Source organism: Anguilla rostrata, chromosome 4, assembly GCF_018555375.3.
Source record: "Anguilla rostrata isolate EN2019 chromosome 4, ASM1855537v3, whole genome shotgun sequence".
NCBI classification, from domain to species: Eukaryota; Metazoa; Chordata; class Actinopteri; order Anguilliformes; family Anguillidae; genus Anguilla; species Anguilla rostrata.
Window position 1 is genome coordinate 67,555,920 of NC_057936.1, and position 23,746 is coordinate 67,579,665.

The following is a 23,746-nucleotide window of genomic DNA, read 5'->3' on the forward strand; positions in this document are numbered from 1 at the left end:
ACACACACACATATACACACACACACACACACGCATACACACACATACAGACACACACACACGCATACACACACACATACAGACACACACACACACGCATACACACACACAGATAAACACTTTCGTACACTGTAAATATACACACCGTACATATGTATGCACATATAAATACACTCATACATGAAAACTCACACGATGCATACAGACACATTAGAGACATACAGACCTACCGACACAAAGTACACAACAGTACGTACACTCTAAATACACACAGTACACAGAGACATACAAACACAGCACAAATATATACACAGACTGTACATACAAATGCACACACACAATAAACACACACACACACGTGAAGTCACACTCACGTGTCACATGGAAGAAGATGACTCTCTCATCACGGCCGGCTTTGTTTGATGCGATGCACCTGTACAGGGCGTGGACCTGAGCCTTCTGGATCTTCAAAGAGCTAACAGTCTGCTGCAGAGCACACACACACACACACTGTAAATACACACACACGTACACACACACACACACTGTAAACACACACACACACTCTGTAAATACACACACACACACACTGTAAATACACACACGTACACACACACACACACTGTAAATACACACACACACACACTGTAAATACACACACACGTACACACACACACACACTGTAAATACACACACACACACACACACTGTAAACACACACACACACACACTCTGTAAATACACACACACACACACACACACACACACAGCAAATACAGACACACACTGTCAATGCAGACAGATACTGAGCTAAATCCACAGGCATCTCCACTAGCCACTGAGCTAAATCCACAGGCATCTCCACTAGCCACTGAGCTAAATCCACAGGCATCTCCACTAGCCACTGAGCTAAATCCACAGGCATCTCCACTAGCCACTGAGCTAAATCCACAGGCATCTCCACTAGCCACTGAGCTAAATCCACAGGCATCTCCACTAGCCACTGAGCTAAATCCACAGGCATCTCCACTAGCCACTGAGCTAAATCCACAGGCATCTCCACTAGCCACTGAGCTAAATCCACAGGCATCTCCACTAGCCACTGAGCTAAATCCACAGGCATCTCCACTAGCCACTGAGCTAAATTCACAGGCATCTCCACTAGCCACTGAGCTAAATCCACAGGCACTCCACTAGCCACTGAGCTAAATCCACAGGCATCTCCACTAGCCACTGAGCTAAATCAACAGGCATCTCCACTAGCCACTGAGCTAAATCCACAGGCATCTCCACTAGCCACTGAGCTAAATCCACAGGCATCTCCACTAGCCACTGAGCTAAATCCACAGGCATCTCCACTAGCCACTGAGTAAATCCACAGGCATCTCCACTAGCCACTGAGCTAAATCCAACAGGCATCTCCACTAGCCACTGAGCTAAATCCACAGGCATCTCCACTAGCCACTGAGCTAAATCCACAGGCATCTCCACTAGCCACTGAGCTAAATCCACAGGCATCTCCACTAGCCACTGAGCTAAATCCACAGGCAGCTCCACTAGCCACTGAGCTAAATCCACAGGCATCTCCACTAGCCACTGAGCTAAATCCACAGGCATCTCCACTAGCCACTGAGCTAAATCCACAGGCATCTCCACTAGCCACTGAGCTAAATCCACAGGCACTCCACTAGCCACTGAGCTAAATCCACAGGCATCTCCACTAGCCACTGAGCTAAATCCACAGGCATCTCCACTAGCCACTGAGCTAAATCCAAAAGGCATCTCCACTAGCCACTGAGCTAAATCCACAGGCATCTCCACTAGCCACTGAGCTAAATCCACAGGCATCTCCACTAGCCACTGAGCTAAATCCACAGGCATCTCCACTAGCCACTGAGCTAAATCCACAGGCATGCTCCACTAGCCACTGAGCTAAATCCAACAGGCATCTCCACTAGCCACTGAGCTAAATCCACAGGCATCTCCACTAGCCACTGAGCTAAATCCACAGGCATCTCCACTAGCCACTGAGCTAAATCCACAGGCATCTCCACTAGCCACTGAGCTAAATCCACAGGCATCTCCACTAGCCACTGAGCTAAATCCACAGGCATCTCCACTAGCCACTGAGCTAAATCCACAGGCAGCTCCACTAGCCACTGAGCTAAATCCACAGGCAGCTCCACTAGCCACTGAGCTAAATCCACAGGCATCTCCACTAGCCACTGAGCTAAATCCACAGGCATCTCCACTAGCCACTGAGCTAAATCCACAGGCAGCTCCACTAGCCACTGAGCTAAATCCACAGGCAGCTCCACTAGCCACTGAGCTAAATCCACAGGCAGCTCCACTAGCCACGGAGCATGTAGCAATTTGCCAGAGAACAAAGTACAACACAAAATGAGAAAATGACCTGAATAAACATTTTTGTTAAGACTTTCTGTTGTAAATAAAACACAAAAGATGTAAGTTCCTGTTTGTCAAAGAGTGTCTGAAATAAAAGATATTTTTTCTCCTTTACAATGAGCTCATGATGTAGAATACAAACAAAGCTACTCTCAACCTTCGACACGTCTGATTAGTCATTTCCTTCCGACAAATTTAATACAGGTCCTGCTTCAACCCAGAGAAAAACTTGCACAGTGAAAAATACTCAGAGTTTATCAGAAGGTGACAGTTTTACATTTTACAGTTTGACATTTCAATGCAAAATTAATGCAAATGCACACAGCAGTCATGCAGGAACATGAGCAGGACAGACAAGCTGTTTACATTCACTGGGAAAACTGTGCAATATTAATATCTTTTCCTATAAAAGACCTTTCATACACAAACTACCCGAGTTGCCCATTCAATCAAGGTTATCACAAAGAACAGGTTGTGGTTAGGGTTGTATGAGAGGTCAATATTAGTGGTTAGATTGTGGTTAGTGAAGCATGAGAGATCAATATCAGTGGCCAGGCTGTGGTTAGGGTTGTATGGGAGGTCAGTATAAGTGGTCAGGTTGTGGTTAGGGTTATACGAGAGGTCAGTATTAGTGGTCAGGTTGTGGTTAGGGTTGTATGAGAGGTCAGTATTCCTGGTCAGGTTGTGGTTAGAGTTGTATGGGAGGTCAGTATAAGTGGTCAGGCTGTGGTTAGGGTTGTATGGGAGGTCAGTATTAGTGGTCAGGTCTGTGAGATTACGGGTTGTATGGGAGGTCAGTATTAGTGGTCAGGTTGCAGCTAGGTTTGTATGAGAGGTCAGTATTAGTGGTCAGTCTGTGGTCATTGCTGTCTGCTCATTGGGAATCACCTTGTGGAAACGGTCGGTGTCAGTTGTCAGGCTGTCGATGGGATTCTGCCCAGTGTTGTTTGTAATGTCTCTCCATTTTACGCACTCCTTCTGTATGACCTCTGACCTCCAGCCTCCTGACCTGCAAAACAGAAACATTTTCAGACGACACACATCCAAAGTGGGAGAGCTTAGAAACATTAACACTTGTCTGAGAAAGACAGAACATGTTTTAATGCTGAATTTTTGCACCTGAGTGGAATTATTTTTATCGCACTTGCGAACTTGCCAAATTGACTCAGTTCCCTCTCAACAGCCCCATGCTTAATGAAAGGTGGAACATTTGTAATGGGTACTTCTGTTGCCAGTGCTGACAGTAGTGTTATTTGCATGAACGTCTCCTTCAACCAGAGACCATTTTCAACTGAATAACAAGACCACTATGGGAGAAAGAAAAGGAGGAAAAAAGAGAAAAAACACACAGCAGAAAACCCAAACACACAGCTCTCTACCAGAGCCACCCTCACACACACTCACTCCAGAGAGAGAGAGAGGAGAGAGAGAGGGAGGAGAGAGAGGGAGGAGAGCGAGGAGAGAGACAGAGAGAGGGAGGAGAGAGAGATAGAGAGAGAGAGAGAGAGTGGGAGGAGAGAGGGAGAGGGAGAGAGACAGCTATGCAGGAAGGAGCCTGCTCTAGGTCACAGTGTGTGAGAACAACAGGAAGTGATGCCGGACAGTGAGGAGGAAGTGATCCCGGACAGTGAGGAGGAAGTGGGGCCAGGTGTGGGCCATAGATAAGGTCCTCCTGGGGGGGGGGGTCTCAATCAGGTCCTGAACACACACAGCACTCCAACACATATAACACACACATAACGCACAGGACACACATGCAGAACACACAGCCTGCACAAACAGAACACAAACACAACACTCTGTTATTTTACAAGAGATTTACACTAATTTGCGGCCCATATAATACTTGAAATAGTTAAATTATAGCAAAAAACTAAGTGAAGGGAAAAAGCGCAATGTCATCTTTGTCAGCGTTTCTAGTATTAAAATGTCGGCAGTGTCTTCTTCTTACAGCTATAACAGATACTACGGTAATTGACAAGATGGCGTACTGCTTGGATTTAAACAGACTGTGCCATATTGGCAGGATCCTGGTCATCTTAAAGAGTTCATGCTCATTCCAGGTATTAGTGAACATTTTGTGAATCAGCCCTGCCCAGTCAGTTTGAGCCTGAAATTTGAATCGTACAGAATTATTTTTGGCACTTCAGACAGTTTAACTGGTTAAAAAGCAGCAAAAAAAAAAATCTTTTTTTCGATTCCCCAAAACAATACCATGAGACAATACCATGGAAACACAAAGAACAGGAGAAGAGAACATGTAAAACACATGCAGGGCACACAGACAGAACACACATACATGCATACACAGTTACATAAACACATACTCACAGCTACACAAACATATACATACACACATGCACATATGCATAGTAACACACATACACACAGCTTCTCTACACACAAGCAAACACACTGAGGTCATGACACTTGTGACATACAAAAGCACAGATTGGGGTCACATGACTGGTGACTCACAGGAAATCGAGAGGGCAGTCCTCGAGGGGCATCCACTGCCATTGGACGGAGATGGGGGAGGGGCGTCCCCGCACCGTGCAGCGGAGGGTGGGGCTGCTGCCGAACATGTGCACGTCCCCATCCTCCAGCACCTCCTTCTCAAAGATCTGGGGAGGGACTGCAGAAACAGTACAGACAACCATTAACTGCACATGCTCAGTACAGACACCCATTAACTGCACACGCTCAGTACACACCCATTAACTGCACACGCTCAGTACACACCCATTAACTGCACATGCTCAGTACACGCTCATTCATTTCAAACAGCAAAATACAAATTCAATTTACACAATTCAAATTCAATTTTTAAACACACCAAATCAGTTTAAGCATTCAAAATTTAAACTGTTTCTCCGTGCCCCACTTCGCACTCACATTGGGATACATTGCACTCGTGATAGACATAAAGCGGTGGGGTGTCACCATAGCGACAGACATTGGGGGTGAGGTTACCGTTGATGAGCAGCTGGAAGGACCGCCTCTGCTCTTGCTTGGTAGTGGGGTTCCTCAGAACCACGGTGTAGTTCCCAGAGTCCCTCTCAGACACGTCGTAGATGCTCAGAGCGTCCTTCTCCAGCTTCACCCTGTACTTCTGCTCCTCACGGCTCACTGGCTGCCCGTTCTTCAGCCTGCACACACACACACACACACACACATACACAGAGTTACACACACACACACACACACAGTTACACACACACACACAGAGTTACACACACACACACACACACACAGTTACACACACACACACACACAGAGTTACACACACACAGAGTTACACACACACAGAGTTACACACACACACACAGAGTTACACACACACACACAGAGTTACACACACACACATTGTAGGTATCTCACCACTTCACTTCAGGTTGTGGATAGGCATCATACTTCACAGGAATCTTCACCATTCTGTCACCTAGAGTGGCCTCCACAGTCCACACAGCCTGCTCATTCAGTATGATGAAGGGCTTTTCTACAGATACAACACACAGCACCATTACATTGTTACAGTTACACAACACTGCTCATTCAGAAAAATAAAGGGCTTTTCTACAGATACAACACACAGCACTTTTACACAGTTACACAGTACTGTTACACAACACCACTACACTATTATACTGTTACACAATGCTGTGACAATGTCACACAATACTGTTAAACACAGTGACACAACACTGCTACACCGTTACACTACACTGTCACAGTGACACAACACTTCTACACCGTTACACTACACTGTCACAGTGACACAACACTGCTACACCGTTACACTTCACTGTCACAGTGACACAACACTGCTACACCGTTACACTTCAGTCACAGTGACACAACACTGCTACACCGTTACACTTCACTGTCACAGTGACACAACACTGCTACAGCGTTACACTTCACTGTCAGTGACACAACACTGCTACACCGTTACACTTCACTGTCACAGTGACACAACACTGCTACACCGTTACACTTCACTGTCACAGTGACACAACACTGCTACACCGTTACACTTCAGTCACAGTGACACAACACTGCTACACCGTTACACTTCACTGTCACAGTGACACAACACTGCTACACCGTTACACTTCAGTCACAGTGACACAACACTGCTACACCGTTACACTACACTGTCACAGTGACACAACACTGCTACACCGTTACACTTCACTGTCACAGTGACACAACACTGCTACACCGTTACACTACACTGTCACAGTGACACAACACTGCTACACCGTTACACTACACTGTCACAGTGACACAACACTGCTACACCATTACACTACACTGTCACAGTGACACAACACTGCTACACTGTTACACTACATTGTTACATTGATGTAACAGCACTCAGAGGATAGTGAAGAGCAGCTGCGCATGCTGGTCCTGCTGTACAGAGCAGGAGAGACGCGGTCCTGGCTCTTACCATACACCACCAGAGTGGCCCTGCTGGATTTGGTCATCTGACCGCTGGAGGCAGAGCAAACGTACTCTCCGGTGTCGTTGATGGTCACATTCTCCAGGATGAGGGCGCTGGAGAGCTCCAGTGAGTCCCACAGCTTCTTCTTATGGAAACGAGTCTCTGATACGTTCGAATGGACCTGAGGCACCAACACACACATCACTCACCTGTACCAACACACACACCACTCACCTGTACTAACACAAACGTCACTCACCTGTACCAACACACACACCACTCACCTGTACCATCACACACATCACTCATCGATACCAACACACCCATCACTCACCTATACCAACACACACATCACTCACATGGACCAACACACACCACTCACCTGTACCATCACACACATCACTCACCGATACCAACACACACATCACTCAACTGTACCAACACACGCCACTCACCTGTACCAACACTTTGTGTGTGTGTGGGTGTGTGCTTGCGTGTGTGAGAATGTGTGTGCCTGTGTGCCTGTGTGAGTGAGTGTGTGTGTGTGTATGTGTGTGCCTGTGTGAGTGAGTGTGTGTGTGTGTGTGTGTGTGTGTGTGTGTGTGTGTGTGTGTGAGTGTGTGCGCCTGTGTGTGTATGCCTAGTGTGCATCTGACTGTGTCGTCGGCTACTACTTCGCGTTTTCAGATAAGCATGTCTTTGCTTAATTTGTTCCTGCTGTTGTTAGTTAGAGAACATCGCTGTGCGTTAGTTCAGATAATCTCACTGTGTGAACTGACCTGTTTTCTTGGCTATAAATAGTTGTATGAAATGAGTATTGTGCTTCATCGAATCTGTGTTTTATAGTTGTTCCAATGACCATGATATGCATTGGGTGTGTGCGACTGAGTGGGTAGGGCTACCTCTGACCTTGCTCTGTGGGTAGGTCCACTGGAAGTCGATGCCTACGTTGAGCTCAGTGCGGGCAGTGCAGTTCAGCTGGAACCTCTCCCCCACGGCCAGCCTCTGCTGGGCGGGGCTGACCGTCAGCTCATAGATCCTGTATCCTGCAGGAAAGGGTGGAGGCCAGCACTCAGCACCCATTGTTCTCATAACCACTGGCACATACTGGCCTCACAGCTACACAAACCTAAACATGTCACCAGCATTAAAATCACGCACAAAACAACTGAACAGTAGAACAACGAGCAGCAAATATCACTCAGCCATGGCTGCGTCTGTGGAAGCGAGGCCGGACTGTCCCTGACCTACGACTGCGACGATGTAGAGGGAGGACTGGAAGGTCTGGTTGGAGATGCGTGTTTGGCAGAAGACCACGCCGGCATAGCTGATCAGGTGACTCGGCACGATGAAGCCTCTCCTGCTGTCCCAAAGCACCTCCTGCCCGTCTGGAAACAGCTCCTTCTTTGGGTACTTCTGAGAAAAACCACATAGACTGAGACTCATCGCACACAGGCTCATACCAAGACTCATCACACACAGCCTCACACTGAGACTCATCACACACAGGCTCACACAGAGACTCATCACACACAGCCTCACACTGAGACTCATCACACACAGCCTCACACTAAGACTTATCACACACAGCCTCACACTAAGACTTATCACACACAGCCTCATACTAATTGATACTAATCACACACAGCCTCACACTAAGACTTATCACACACAGCCACAGACTGAAACTCATCACACAATGCCTCACCCTGAGACTCATCACACATAGCCTCACACTAAGACTCATCACACACAGCCTCACACTGACACGCAACACACACAGCCTCACAGAGACTCACCACACACAGCCTCACACTAAGACTCATCACACACAGCCTCACACTAAGACTCATCACACACAGCCTCACACTAAGACTTATCACACACAGCCTCATACTGACTGAGACTAATCACACACAGCCTCACACTGAGACTCATCACACACAGCCTCATACTAATTGATACTAATCTCACACATAGCCTCACACTAAGACTCATCACACACAGCCTCATACTGACTGAGACTAATCACCTCACACTAAGACTTATCACACACAGCCACAGACTGAAACTCATCACACAATGCCTCACACTGAGACTCATCACACAAAGCCTCACACTGAGACTTATCACACAAAGCCTCACACTGAGATTCATCACACACAGCCTCACACTGACTGAGACTAATCACACACAGGCTCACACTGACTGAGACTAATCACACATATCATATGATGAATTAATTACTGAATAAGGACAAAAGGCAGCAGACTGGAGCTCTGCAGGACCAGGGTTTCACACACCAACTTCAGACAGCAGGCACACTCATTACCATGACAACCGATCTACAGTGTGACGTTCAGGTCGTAGCGTGTACAGTGTGACGCTCAGGTCGTAGCGTGTACAGTGTGATGTTCAGGTCGTAGCGTGTACAGCCTGATGTTCAGGTCGTAGCGTGTACAGTGTGACGTTCAGGTCGTAGCGTGTACAGTGTGACGCTCAGGTCGTAGCGTGTACAGTGTGACGTTCAGGTCGTAGCGTGTACAGTGTGACGCTCAGGTCGTAGCGTGTACAGTGTGACGCTCAGGTCGTAGCGTGTACAGCCTGATGTTCAGGTCGTAGCGTGTACAGTGTGACGTTCAGGTCGTAGCGTGTACAGTGTGACGCTCAGGTCGTAGCGTGTACAGCCTGATGTTCAGGTCGTAGCGTGTACAGCCTGATGTTCAGGTCGTAGCGTGTACAGTGTGACGTTCAGGTCGTAGCGTGTACAGTGTGACGTTCAGGTCGTAGCGTGTACAGTGTGACGTTCAGGTAGGGCCGTGTACAGTGTGACGCTCAGGTCGTAGCGTGTACAGCCTGATGTTCAGGTCGTAGCGTGTACAGCCTGATGTTCAGGTCGTAGCGTGTACAGTGTGACGCTCAGGTCGTAGCGTGTACAGTGTGACGTTCAGGTCGTAGCGTGTACAGTGTGACGTTCAGGTCGTAGCGTGTACAGCCTGATGTTCAGGTAGGGCCGTGTACGGCGTGATGTTCAGGTCCTACCGTGTACAGTGTGACGTTCAGGTCCTCCACCGACCCCAGGCAGGGAATGACCACCCGCTGGCCCTCGCGGATAAACACCACATCGTAGTTCTGCGATGAGCGCACAAACGGAGCTTTGTAGTCTGAAAAAACACAGACAGGGACAGTCAGTTCAGCCGCTGAGCCCCGCCTCCCACCAACAGAACCAGCCAATCAGCTGAGATAGTGTGTGAGCTGTAAGGCCCACCTCCTACCAACAGAATCAGCCAATCAGGTGAGATACAGTGTGTGACCTGTAAGGCCCACCTCCCACCAACAGAACCAGCCAATCAGGTGAGATACAGTGTGTGAGCTGTAAGGCCCACCTCCCACCAACAGAATCAGCAGCCAATCAGGTGAGATACAGTGTGTGAGCTGTAAGGCCCACCTCCTACCAACACACACCGGATGCGTTGCAGGTGTGTGGGGTGTTGAGTGTGTGGAGTGTGCAGGTGTGTGGGGTGTGGAGTGTGTAGGGGTGTGGAGTGTGTAGGTGTGTGGGGTGTGGAGTGTGATGGTGTGTGGAGTGTGTGGGGTGTGGAGTGTGATGGTGTGTGGAGTGTGTAGGCGTGTGGGGTGTGGAGTGTGATGGAGTGTGCAGGTGTGTGGGGTGTGGAGTGTCATGGTGTGTGGAGTATGTAGGTGTGTGGAGTGTGTGGAGTGTGTAGGTGTGTGGAGTGTGATGGTGTGTGGAGTGTGTAGGTGTGTGGGGTGTGGAGTGTGATGGTGTGTGGAGTGTGATGGTGTGTGGAGTGTGTGGAGTGTGTAGGTGTGTGGAGTGTGATGGAGTGTGCAGGTGTGTGGGGTGTGGAGTGTGATGGTGTGTGGAGTGTGTGGAGTGTGTAGGTGTGTGGGGTGTGTAGGTGTGTGGGGTGTGATGGTGTGTGGAGTGTGGAGTGTGTAGGTGTGTGGTGTGTGGAGTGTGCAGGTGTGTGGAGTGTGATGGTGTGTGGAGTGTGTGGAGTGTGATGGAGTGTGCAGGTGTGTGGAGTGTATGTGGAGTGTGTGACAGGTGTAAGAGAGGTCACCTTGTACGTAGACATAAACGGCAGCAGAGGTCTTTCCATCCTCCACAGGCAGGTGGCGGTAGGAGCAGCGGTACTCTCCCGTCTCATTGGCCGTTGCCTTGGTGATGAGCAGGGCGGAGCAGAAGAGGCCAGAGCCGCTGCAGTCGCTCAGAGACACGCGCCCCTCTGTGTGGCTGCGGTTGTAGGGCGTGGTCCAGTCCAGGAGCTGCCGGCCGCTGTGGAGAGGACACACACCCGCGGCTCATTCCACACACCCGCGGCTCATTCCACACACCCGCGGCTCATTCCACACAACCGCTGCTCCCACACTGCTCATTCCACACACCCGCTGCTCATTCCACACACCCGCGGCTCATTCCACACACCCGCTGCTCCCACACTGCTCGTTCCACACACCCGCAGCTCATTCCACACACCCGCGGCTCATTCCACACACCCGCTGCTCATTCCACACATCCGCTGCTCATTCCACACCCGCGGCTCATTCCACACACCCGCTGCTCCAGTGCTCATTCCACACACCCGCTGCTCATTCCACACACCCGCTGCTCATTCCACACACCCGCGTTTCATTCCACACACCCGCGGCTCATTCCACACACCCGCTGCTCATTCCACACACCCGCTGCTCCCACGCTGCTCATTCCACACACCCGCTGCTCATTCCACACACCCGCGGCTCATTCCACACACCCGCTGCTCCCACACTGCTCATTCTACACACCCGCTGCTCATTCCACACACCCGCTGCTCATTCCACACACCCGCGGCTCATTCCACACACCCGCTGCTCCCACACTGCTCATTCTACACACCCGCGGCTCATTCCACACACCCGCGGCTCATTCCACACACCCGCTGCTTATTCCACACACCCGCTGCTCATTCCACGCACCCGCTGCTCATTCCACACACCCGCTGCTCCCAAACTGCTCATTCCACACACCCGCTGCTCCCACGCTGCTCATTCCACACACCCGCTGCTCCCACGCTGCTCATTCCACACACCAGCTGCTCATTCCACACACCCGCTGCTTATTCAGAGCCCCAGTGGTTTTTGGGATACACATGCATTCAGAGCCCCAGTGGTTTCTGGGATACACACCTGCATCGCAGCTCCAGTGTTTCTGTGACGTTGATTCTGTGAATTTGGTCCTGGATGTTGAGCCATGGAGGGTCAGGAACAAACTTCAGGTCTATCGCTGGGAGAGAAATGGACCCAGTTACTACTCAACAACTCACTCAAAACATCCACATTCAACAGCTCACTCAAAACATCCACATTCAACAGCTCACTCAAAACATCCACATTCAACAGCTCACTCAAAACATCCACATTCAACAGCTCACTCAAAACATCCACATTCAACAGCTCACTCAAAACATCCACATTCAACAGCTCACTCAAAACATCCACATTCAACAGCTCACTCAAAACATCCACATTCAACAGCTCACTCAAAACATCCACATTCAACAGCTCACTCAAAACATCCACATTCAACAGGATAACAGACTTTTCTACCTCCATCGACTAAGCGCGAGTCGGCATCCCACCAGTGGACTGAGTTCCTGGTGTAAAACCCAGAGCAGGTTTGCTGAGCTGAAAATTTGTGGGGTGAAAACATTTCTTTTAACTTATCATTGGTCTCAACCTGTTTTCATTTATTTCCCTCAACAAGCGTGCCAATGATTTGGCTACCTAACCCCAACCCTAACACACAGCTTCTCCACATCAAATTAGGGAGACTGAATGACAAATATTATTACGAAACATTAGCTTTCAGTATAACCAGTGATAACAAAATCTGCACTTAAGTTTGTTTAAAATCTGCGCATTGCAGGTCTTTGCCCTGAATATTCTCTGAGTCTTTGAGTGTAGAGGAGGAAGAGGTCCACATGTATCCACAAATAATGTTGATAAAAAGTGCACTATTTTGCAATGAAAATAAAAATATTTGTATTACTTGCTAAAGGGCCTAATTGAGGAGAGATGGTTATATCTGCAGTCTTGAGTATTTTGTGAATCCCTTCATTGATAATCAAGGAAAATGACTGAAAACAGATCGAGACCAATAATCAGTTTAAGGGGAAGTTTTCCACCCCACTAATTTTCAGCTCACCGACTGCCACTGGTAAAAACAGCGCAGGACTCCCGCAGGACTCCGACGCTGGTAGAGAGGGGACCATGGCACATGCCCATAACCACACATCCTGGCCCAACACACTCAGACGCTGGTAGAGAGGGGACCATGGCACACATCCTGGCCCAACACACTATTCAGCGGTGTTACATTGGGGTTTACATTCTGTTCCCCGAGTGTAGATCTGCTTCCCAAAGACAAACACGCGAAAAGGGCTGAAAAGCCTGCGCAGGCCGGCTTCCCTCTCAGGGAGCAAACGGCATTATTCTGTCAAAACAGGAAGAGCAGGCAGATGTGCAAGGGTCAGGATGGGGGCTCTGCTCTTGGAGCCTGAGGTGGGGTTCCTGTTTTAGGATTCTGGGGAAAGAACAGCTCTATTCCTGCGGATATCGCACATCGCTTTAATCAGCTCTATCTAAATATGCACAAAAACTTCATCTATCTCAAGACTTCAGTAGTACCTTGTCTGAGATTAATGAATCACAGACGCACACATTCAAAAATGGATGGCAGGCTAAAACACACAACTTCCATCTGCAATCCTTTGCAGGTATCAGACTGAATGGAATTAGCGTTTAGATTCAGCTCATTATTGGTCAGATATTCTGAACTACTAATCCCCAGGTTGTTGTTAAGGCAAAATGCATTTTTTAACATTAGCACGTAGAGCCACTGTAAAGAAGATCTCAAAATCAGTGCAACAGTGCAAAGGACTGAAACACAAATTATAGAAAGTTTTTTTGTAAATCAGACTCAACAAAAAATGTCACCAGTCTGATTCAGCATTCATAAAAGAGCCTGAAAAGCGTATCTTGCACTTAACATGTTCACAGATACACCCCGGCCTCTTTTCCACCGATACACCCCGGCCTCTTTTCCACCGATACACCCCGGCCTCTTTTTCCACCGATACACCCCGGCCTCTTTTCCACCGATACACCCCAGCCTCTTTTCCACCGATACACCCCGGCCTCTTTTCCACCAATACACCCCAGCCTCTTTTCCACCGCTCTACCCCGGCCTCTTTTCCACCGATACACCCCGGCCTCTTTTCCACCGATACACCCCGGCCTCTTTTCCACCGATACACCCCGGCCTCTTTTCCACCGATACACCCCGGCCTCTTTTCCACCGATACACCCGGCCTCTTTTTCCCCGATACACCCCGGCCTCTTTTTCCCTTCTTTGATTCATAGTCTGTAAGACTTTCAAATGTTTTTCAGATTTTCACATTTTCAGCCACCTTGTGGGGAGGACAGCAACATTCATCTGAATGAGAAAACCACTTTAAGACCGGTTAACTGTTACCTGGGATCACAAAATCATCAAGCACATTCAAAATAAATACCTGTGAATTGTTAGATCGCAGTCTATCAGACGCCAAAGCAAATCCGTAGAAAAACCCTATAGCATGTATATTTTTAAAATTATTTTCGAACAATGAATTTGCGGTTATAGGTCAGGTTACTCATCCATAAACGTTCACACTTCTTACCTGACACAATGGCTATAAAACAAGCATATCTAAAGTGTGAGCCTACATAGGACATACGCAGCAAAATGTCCGTTGGTAATTGAAGTCTTAACAGAGTACATGAGTCCAACACGGACCGCACTCTCTCCGAGTTGATTTAACACAGAACATTTTACAGAGTCGTGAGATAATATTTCGGCGTGGAATATGGGTCATCTTAATACATGTTAGAAAGTAAATGTGAAATATTGAAGCCCAGTAGTTATTAATAACTTATTTCCAATACTTTTGAAGGGGCGACAGTGGTGTCTTCTATATCTTATACTAAACCAGTTTCTGAATTTTAAATATCAACATTGCTAGATTTTATTTATTGTATATTTTACTGTCTGCAAATTTATCAGAAATCTTACCGGCGACACTGCTGAGCCCGAGGAGGAGTCCCAGCACAGTAATGACGGAGCGCGCCTTGGTCATCTTCCGCGGAGAGGTACCAACCATGCGTCAACATGCAATACTGCTGCTCATTTAAAAAAGTACTCTTCATCCGCTCATCTCCAGTCACTGGACGAGTATAGTGTAATAAATATTTACATTCTCCACCGGACAAAAAGTAGGAACGGAGTTAGAAAGAAAATAAATCCAGCCGATAGAATGAAGTAGTAGATGCGAACCTGCTGGTGTCCGGCTCTAATCCCGATGCGCTCCCAGTTCGTGGTTTTGTGGAAGTATGGCACAGGCTCTGAGCAGGCTCGCGCGGGGAGGGGGGGCGGGGGGCACAGGTTTCCGCTCGGTGTTGTTGCCCCGATCAGTAGTAAAGCGCCCTTTCAGATAGTTATAGTATGAACGCGACTATCGGCTGAGAAGACGGCAGCAACGATTTTGTACATTGCGACGTTGTATTTTAGTCGATCGGCTTGTATTCGTATTAATCGTTTTTTTTTGCACCTGTACGAACTACAGACGGCTTATGATACCGAGCACCAAACACCACAGAGATTTCATTGGTTTTCCGGAACAAAAATAGTTTTTTACATTTTAAATTCTGAATTGCTTAAACTTTAATTTAATCTTTTCGGTTTCTCCGTGTTTCGTATCTTAGGTGAACGACTCGGACGCTTGCTGTGAACATTTATTTATTTATTTATTTATTTATTTATTTATTCATTCATTTATTACTTCCTGGGCACATTTCCTGAGTTGATCAGGGCTGGGCCACGAAGATAAGATGCTTAGCAGCAGAAACCAGGACCAGGGCTCAGGGCTGCCCCATATAAGTAGTTTGCAAGTGTCCAAGGGCTTACATCACCGTTAATGAATCCTTAAAGAGCCAAAGAAGGCATATATACTAAAGCACTTCAGCACACAGTCATTGTGCTGTCCCTAACACACTGCACACTCACTGTGCTGTCCCTAACACACCACACACTCACTGTGCTGTCCCTAACACCCTATACTGTCCCTAACACACTGCACACAGTCACTGTGCTGTCCCTAACACACTATTGCCCCTAACACACTGCACACAGTCACTGTGCTGTCCCTAACACACTGCACACAGTCACTGTGCTGTCCCTAACACACTGCACACAGTCACTGTGCTGTCCCTAACACACTGCACACAGTCACTGTGCTGTCCCTAACACACTATTGCCCCTAACACACTGCACACAGTCACTGTGCTGTCCCTAACACACTGCACGCAGTCACTGTGCTGTCCCTAACACACTGCACACAGTCACTGTGCTGTCCCTAACACACTGCACACAGTCACTGTGCTGTCCCTAACACACTGCACCAGTCACTGTGCTGTCCCTAACACCACTATTGCCCCTAACACACTGCACACAGTCACTGTGCTGTCCCTAACACACTGCACACAGTCACTGTGCTGTCCCTAACACACTGCACACAGTCACTGTGCTGTCCCTAACACACTATTGCCCCAACACACTGCACACAGTCACTGTGCTGTCCCTAACACACTATTGCCCCTAACACACTGCACACAGTCACTGTGCTGTCCCTAACACACTGCACACAGTCACTGTGCTGTCCCTAACACACTATTGCCCCTAACACACTGCACACAGTCACTGTGCTGTCCCTAACACACTGCACACAGTCACTGTGCTGTCCCTAACACACTGCACACAGTCACTGTGCTGTCCCTAACACACTGTACGCAGTCACTGTGCTGTCCCTAACACACTGCACACAGTCACTGTGCTGTCCCTAATACTGTATACTGTCCCCGTACATGTTTGGGTCTAAACCAGGTCACTGCCCCAAACACTGCATCTGTACATGTTTGGGTCTAGACCCGGTCACTGCCCCAAACACTACATCTGTCCATGTTTCGGTCTAAACCAGGCCTCTCTCTGGCCCTCTTTGTCTACAGTGTGCCCTCCAGAAAGTAAACTCTAGACACACAGCTCTGATTGGTCAATATGATGGAGAAATACAGCTCTGATTGGTGTTTACACTGCCTACTCAAGGCTCTGATTGGCTCTTCCCAGCCAGCACAGAAAATGAAATCCTGGGAATGAACAGACAGGATGCTCTCAATCTGCCCTAATGCTGCTGCAAACTTGCTCCACTGGACCAGCTCCAGCCCTGCCCGCCGGCTGGATAAGGCTTGTAGAGCATGCAATACAGAGGTTACTGGACAAAGAGCCCGACAGAGCAGAGTCTATTCACACTGCCCAGCTCACTGCACTGTAATCAAATGGGCGCTGTGATTGGCCCTCTCACAGTGGGCGTGGCCCTCCTCCAGGGCAGGACCATAGCTGGGGGGCCAGCATGGGCCTCCCCCACCCAGGGCTGTGGAAATATAAAGACCCCACCCTTGTTTTTGCCACTGTGCTGTATGACCGGTCCGAAGGGCCAGACTGAAGTCCCCCCCCCACCTCTTCCTGTCTCACTAAACCAGCTCCCTCCCTCCCCCCCCCCCCCTCCCCACCCCCCATCCCCGCCACCCTACAAAACTCACAATAATGCCCAACTAACTTTTCCACATCCAGGGTAGAGAGATCTAGTTTCCATGGTGACAAGGGTCACAAACTCAGCATAGAGAGAGAGAAGTGATAAAAGGAGGGAAGCTGAGGGTCAGACACTGAGCAGATTCATACTGACGGTTTTTCCAGTGATTACAGGAGCCAGTCAAAGCTGCTCCTCTTATCGGGTGCAGGGCAGAGCTTTCTGAGGGGTCCATGTGCATTTTATTCACACACACTGTCTCTCACACAAACACGCACACACTCTCTCTCTCTTACACACACACACACACACACACGCACTCTCTCTCTCTCACACACAAACACGCACACACTCTCTCTCTCTCTTACACACACACACACACACACACGCACTCTCTCTCTCTCTCACACACAAACACACACACTCTCTCTCACACAAACACACACACACACACACTGTCTCTCTCTCTCTCTCTCTCTCTCTCTCTTCACACACACACACACACACACACTCTCTCTCTCTCACACAAACACACACACACACTCTCTCACACAAACACTCTCTCTCTCTCTTACACACACACACACTCTCTCTCTCTCTCTCACACACACACTCACACAAACACAAACACACACTATCACACAAACACACACACACACACTCTCTCTCTCACACAAACACACACACACACACACCCACACCACGTATTCTACACACTCTGACACCCCCAGCCCTCTACACGCACCATTCTACCTCCTCTCCTTCCGCTTAAAGAGCTTTACACACCAACCATCTCATAGTAACAAACACTGCCTATGACCAGAACAGAGAACGAACAAGGTAGTGGGCAGAGCAGTAGAAAGTAAGCTGAGAAGGGATGGTAAGAGTTAAACCATTCATATCAGTAACAACACGTGAGTTGATTTTGCTGGACGGAGTGTAGGCGCAGTGGGAAGGAACGCGCTGAACCGAAAGGTCGTAGGTCGAATCCGGGAAGGAACTGACCTTTACTGACAGTACTAACCTGCATTGCTCAGTATATATCCAGCTGTATAAGGATACATGTAAAGGCTAAGTAAAAGTTGTAGAAGGGTCCGCTGCTGAAACATCGTAATGTAATGTAACAGCGGGTCCAGCCCTACAAACACGAATGTCTGTGACTGAGTGAGTGATGAAGTTACACCATTGGTCGGCCGGATCACGTGTGTTAGGTCCAGCCATACACTAGGTTTTGACCTGGTCTTGTTTTTATTGTCATTGTTCTTTGTAACATGTTCTCTGGCAACAGAGTATGTCATGCCAACCTTAAAACTTAAATTGAAAATGTTTAATTGAGAGAATGAAGGAGGGAAAGAGGGAGGAAGAAGGAAGGAGAGAAAGGGCAGAGGAGAAGAGGGACAGAAACTCTTCATTAAGCAGTGTTTCTACACTCTTTCACTGCAGCGGAACTCGCCTGTGTGCTGCTTTCTGTGGGAGAAGTGCACTGTCCTGTTTAATTAATGCTGTGCTCTTTCAGACAATGGCTGGCTATCATCAGCAGGGTAGTGTGTGTGCGCATGTGTGTGTGTGTGTGTGCGTGTGCGTGTGCGTGTGTGTATGTGTGTGTGTGTACGTGTGTGTGTGTGTGTGTGTGTGTATGTATGTATGTGTGTGCGCGTGCGTGTGTATGTATGTGTGTGTGTATGTATATGTGTGTGTGTGTGTGTGTGTGTGCGTGTGTGTATGTATGTATGTATGTATGTGTGTGTGTGTGTGTGTGTGTGTGTGTGTGTGTGTGTGTGTGTGTGTGTGTGTGTGTGTGTACATGTGTGTGTGTGTGTGTGTGTGTGTAAGTGTGGGGGGGAATCGCAGTTGGCACGGGGGGGGGGGGGGGGGGGGGTCGGGGGCAGGAAACAGAACACACTTCCTCATGCAGGATACTGCAGGCCTTCCAGAGCCATCCTGGAGTCAGAGTGCACCTATCCCCTATCCTCTGATAACACACACAAATACACAAACGCACACACATACACACACACTCACACTCACACTGACATTCACATACATTACTGCACAAACACTAACAGGCACACACACAAATACACAAACGCACACGCATACACACTGACATCCGCGTAATGCTCGTCTGCAGAGGTGCGGATGGAGAGCACAGAGGAATGCTCGTTAATTCTAGGGGTGTATCGATGTATCAGATGAAAAAGCAACCATCCAATCCAATGAATACTACATGCATAAATCGATGCATATCATTATTAATCATAGCAAAATATTTATTCAAATGTCTATAATCTTACGGTGGTTTGCTCTCTAGAAACACTGCCAGCATCATTGTTTACGTTTCAAATTCGACCTCATCATCACTTACGTTAGTGCTGTTTTTCCTTCTGTCAAACGTGACGTCAGTAAGTTTTTGCAGTCTCAACCTCATTTCGGTTGTATGTGTACGGTGTAACAGGATTGTTTTTGCTGGATCATACTTATTGCTAATTTCTTACGATATGGGATCGTTCTGGATCGTATTGCAGCAAAATGTGAAATTTCCAAATATCGACCAATCACTTCAAGCGTCCGAATCGCATCCTATCGTGGTGAAGCCTCACACAATGTATTATCATCTAATGAAAATAAAATGTAACATTACTTTTTGTACGACAGTACGTGTGTTGGTGTGTGGAAACCGGCTTTCTACGTTTTTGAGATTTTTTTATGCCAGATTGGTATTATTTTCACAGAACAATCGCAGTTTAGCAGGGCAGAGGATTCACCGGCCTGCGGGTAGTTTATCGAAGGCAACAACACTGAGAGTTTAATATTGGCCTATGTGGTACTGCATCCCAGTGGCCGACTAAAGCCTGATGAAAACGTGTTAAGTGCTACCACCTACTGCCTGATGAAAACTTGTTAAGTGCTACCACCTACTGGCTAACGGAGGGAACGCACACTCATTCTTCTGCTTAAAGGCTTACTTAATACTAGGTACGTAATTCCACGTTATTCTGTTTGTCTTATTTTACATGGTACGTTTTAAATAGCTGTGTTCCCTGTCATGAAATTACCTGTATTGTAAATTACAATATATGCTTATTTAATCTCTGGAATAGGCCTACAGTACGACGCCATTATTTGCAGACCGGAACCCCAGTACTCAACACCATGTTGCTCATCGGAGATGTTAAACATTGACACATAAATAGACTATCATGATATTTGTAGGATTTAGTGCAGTTGACTTTACATGGTTATTATTATCGCTGATTTTCTTACTCGCATTTTCTTTACACGTGTTTCTTTTTCACTCTTCCGCCAAATTTACACAATCTCGTTCGTTTCAGCTGTTTCAGGATCTGATCAGATACGGGAAAACCAAGAATTCACAGCGTCCAGCCTATGTGCGGGTTTTTGACGTTCCCAAAAGGTAACGTTCGACATCTGAGGAACCAACTGTGGGATTAGTCTGTTACTGCTCGCTTAATGCACATCCGACTGGGTGAAGTTGGTTCGTTCTCCTGTATGTGTTACGAGTTTTCTTTTTCGTAATTGCACGAGCTGTCCAGTATTCCCCCATTGAGAACACGATGTTTCATCCCTACAGATGGTTCTCTCATTTTTACATGGTTTCGGTCGTGTGGAACGGCTTGTTAATCACGCTGTCCCTGCGAACTTCCCTCCTGGGATCTGACCTACCGCTATGGCTTAGCAACACGCTAGGATTCCTGACCGACAGTTCCGCAGCGGCGTGGAAAGGTATATCTGATTGATGTTGACACTGTAAAAGAATGAACATGACGGCTAGTAGTGTATGTTTTTTATTTTGCGTTAGATGCGTCTTGGGGGTTTCTTTTACAATACGCACCACATCCTCAGAGTTTCGGATGGTTTAAGATACTTACAGACCCTGGCGTCTCTGCTCCAGGAGTCCCGTTGTCTACTGCACTTGCGCAGATGCTGCTCTGGGTGCACTCGGCCAGGAGGCTTCAGGAATGCGCGCAGGTCAGTGTCTTCTCCGGAAGTGTCATACACGCCGCGCAGTACGCTTTCGGTCTGGGGTACTACGTCCTGCTGGGCCTGACGGTTTTGTGCGTGGGCGGCCCGCACCTGCAGGAAGGTGAGTCTTGCGCTTGCGCGTTCCCTAAAGTTGTGCTGCTCCTGTTGGTAAACGAGATTGCACTCTAACGGTTTTGGTGTATTGCTTTTACATTACATTACATTACATTTATTTGGCAGACGCTTTTATCCAAAGCGACGTATAAAAAGGTACTTTTAGTTCTCCAGAACCATATAAGTATTAAATGGTAGCCTTCCATCTTAAATTACTCCTCCCAGTGGTGTTGCATGTAGAGTTTGTATTCTGTTTATGGTGAGTGACACATGGTTAACACCCTAGTGTGGAGTACGTGCGTGTCTGCGCATGCATTATGTTCATGAAGCTGTGTTTTGGGTAGGGACACCTGCATCGCTGACCCAGCTCCAGTGGTGTCATGCTGCTGGAATCCTGCTCTTCCTTTGGGGCTCGCTGCACCAGCATCGCTGTCTGCGGCTGCTGGCACACCTGCGCACCGGAGCTTCAGGTGAGGCTCACACGGGGGCAGGAAGTGCAGGTCAGGCTCACACGGGGGCAGGAAGTGCAGGTGAGGCTCACACAGGGGGGCAGGAAGTGCAGGTGAGGGTTGTATATGTGCGCAGGAAGTGCAGGTGAGGCTCACACAGGGGGCAGGAAGTGCATGTCAGGGTTGTATATGTGAGCAGGAAGCGCAGGTTTGGACTTCACTCTCACACTTCGGCCAGAACAACCCAGGACCAGGCATTAGACTGAAGATTTTATAAAGGCAGTGTGTTTCTGAGCATAGTGAATAACTGCTCAATTGTGGGAAACTGCACTTGGCAGCATGGAAATGTGTGCTGGTCCTGTTGCTTCCATTGGTGACTGTGTTGTTTGTAGGTGAGGTTCAGACGCTGGAGCATAAGGTTCCCTGTGGAGACTGGTTTGAGCTGGTGTCCTGCCCGCACTACTTTGCAGAGCTGGTGATCTACGTGTCCCTCGCCATCGTTACTGGCGGCCGTGTGCTCACCTGGTGGCTCGTGGTCCTGTACGTGCTCTTCAATCAAGCCCTGGCTGCGCAGCTGTGTCACGAGTTTTATCGCAGGAAGTTTGAGCACTACCCTAAGCAGCGCAAGGCCTTCATTCCATTTCTGTTTTAGCTCCTCTGCACCGCCCATAGCTTTGTGTGTGTGTAACCATTCACTGTTTAAAAAAATACATTGCAGGAAATGTGTCTATTGTGTCTATAATTTGAGATGATCCTGTCAAATGAAAGTTTGTAATGGCTGCATATGTTTATTTTAAAAATAAAAACCCAAACAACACCAAAGAGCCTATAGACCAGAGCCTGTCTGTTCCACAGCCTGAGTACAGCTTACCTACCAATGCACTCACATCCTTCAGCTTCACACATCCAGCTGAGCAGATACACTGGTTTAATTTCCACAAGTGTCTTCTTACCTAGCTTGCTAACTGTTGATTAGCGGATATGGTTGATAATCACAAAAGCTGCCCATCTGGCGCAGCGAATATCACTGTTGCCTCACAGCAAAAAGGTACTGAGTTCAGATCCCAAAGAGCCTTCCATGTTCTTCCCCAAAGAGCCTTTCATGTTCTTCCTGTATCTGCGGAGGTCTCTACCAGGTACTACAATTTCCTCCCACAGTCCAAAGACAATTTGAGACTAAATTTCCCATAGGAATGAGTGTGTGTGTGTGTGTGTAGGTATGAGTGCACAAGTGAATGGTGTGTGTGCCCTGGGATGCATTGGTGACCTGTCCAGGGTGTATTCCAACCTTCTGCCCACTGCATGCTGGGATAGGCTCTGCAACCCTAACAAGGAATAGATGGATGGGTGTACCTGAGCCAGTGCTAATCAATTAGGTTGGAACAGCGCTACCCAACCCTGTTCCTGGAGATCTACCATCCTGTAAGTATTTATTTCAGGTGAGCTTAGTTTGGGCTGGAGTGAAAAACTACAGGACAGTATATCTCCAGGAGCAGGGTTGGCAGCCCTGGGTTAGGATTAGGGTAAATGTTGCTTGCTGCTTCTTTTGAGTTTTTTTGGCTACAGTAGTCATTACTTGTACTTGAAACTTAAAAACTCTTATGCAGCTTTAAATGGACCAGGTGAAATATTTGTGATTGGCTATGGGACAATTTGTG

General features: G+C 47.9%; 2 protein-coding genes across 3 annotated transcripts in view; one reads left to right on the forward strand and one right to left on the reverse strand.

The window, feature by feature from the left end:
- The window catches only part of kdr (kinase insert domain receptor (a type III receptor tyrosine kinase)), a 30,901-nt gene extending 15,601 nt beyond the window's left edge, over positions 1 to 15,300 (reverse strand). Inside the window, 12 exon segments of the mRNA XM_064333974.1 lie at positions 375 to 483; positions 3,295 to 3,415; positions 4,885 to 5,041; positions 5,380 to 5,555; positions 5,788 to 5,905; positions 6,863 to 7,037; positions 7,766 to 7,902; positions 8,104 to 8,272; positions 9,899 to 10,020; positions 10,945 to 11,159; positions 12,050 to 12,146; positions 14,976 to 15,300. Of these exon segments, the coding sequence (XP_064190044.1) occupies positions 375 to 483; positions 3,295 to 3,415; positions 4,885 to 5,041; positions 5,380 to 5,555; positions 5,788 to 5,905; positions 6,863 to 7,037; positions 7,766 to 7,902; positions 8,104 to 8,272; positions 9,899 to 10,020; positions 10,945 to 11,159; positions 12,050 to 12,146; positions 14,976 to 15,063 (1,684 nt within the window). The 5' untranslated portion in view covers positions 15,064 to 15,300.
- A 5,367-nt stretch (positions 15,301 to 20,667) lies between these two features.
- srd5a3 (steroid 5 alpha-reductase 3) lies at positions 20,668 to 22,910 on the forward strand. 2 transcript variants are annotated; one of them, XM_064333972.1, is made up of 5 exons: positions 20,668 to 20,956; positions 21,134 to 21,285; positions 21,455 to 21,646; positions 21,984 to 22,109; positions 22,481 to 22,910. In XM_064333972.1, exons 1-5 carry the CDS (start codon positions 20,742 to 20,744, stop codon positions 22,738 to 22,740), a joined length of 945 nt encoding a protein of 314 aa, XP_064190042.1. In that variant the 5' UTR covers positions 20,668 to 20,741; the 3' UTR covers positions 22,741 to 22,910. The 2 variants fall into 2 exon arrangements, with proteins under 2 accessions (XP_064190042.1, XP_064190043.1); XM_064333973.1 differs by having other exon boundaries at positions 20,909 to 21,049.
- The last annotated feature ends 836 nt before the right edge of the window (positions 22,911 to 23,746 follow it).

What these genes read in the sequence shown, in the direction of transcription:
- srd5a3 (XM_064333972.1), top strand. Translation starts at nt 20,742, where the DNA reads ATGATATTTGTAGGATTTAGTGCAGTTGACTTTACATGGTTATTATTA. An exon ending in GTTTTTGACGTTCCCAAAAG is followed by an intron (nt 20,957 to 21,133) that starts GTAACGTTCGAC and finishes TCATCCCTACAG; the next exon opens with ATGGTTCTCTCATTTTTACA. An exon ending in CGGCCCGCACCTGCAGGAAG is followed by an intron (nt 21,647 to 21,983) that starts GTGAGTCTTGCG and finishes TGTTTTGGGTAG; the next exon opens with GGACACCTGCATCGCTGACC.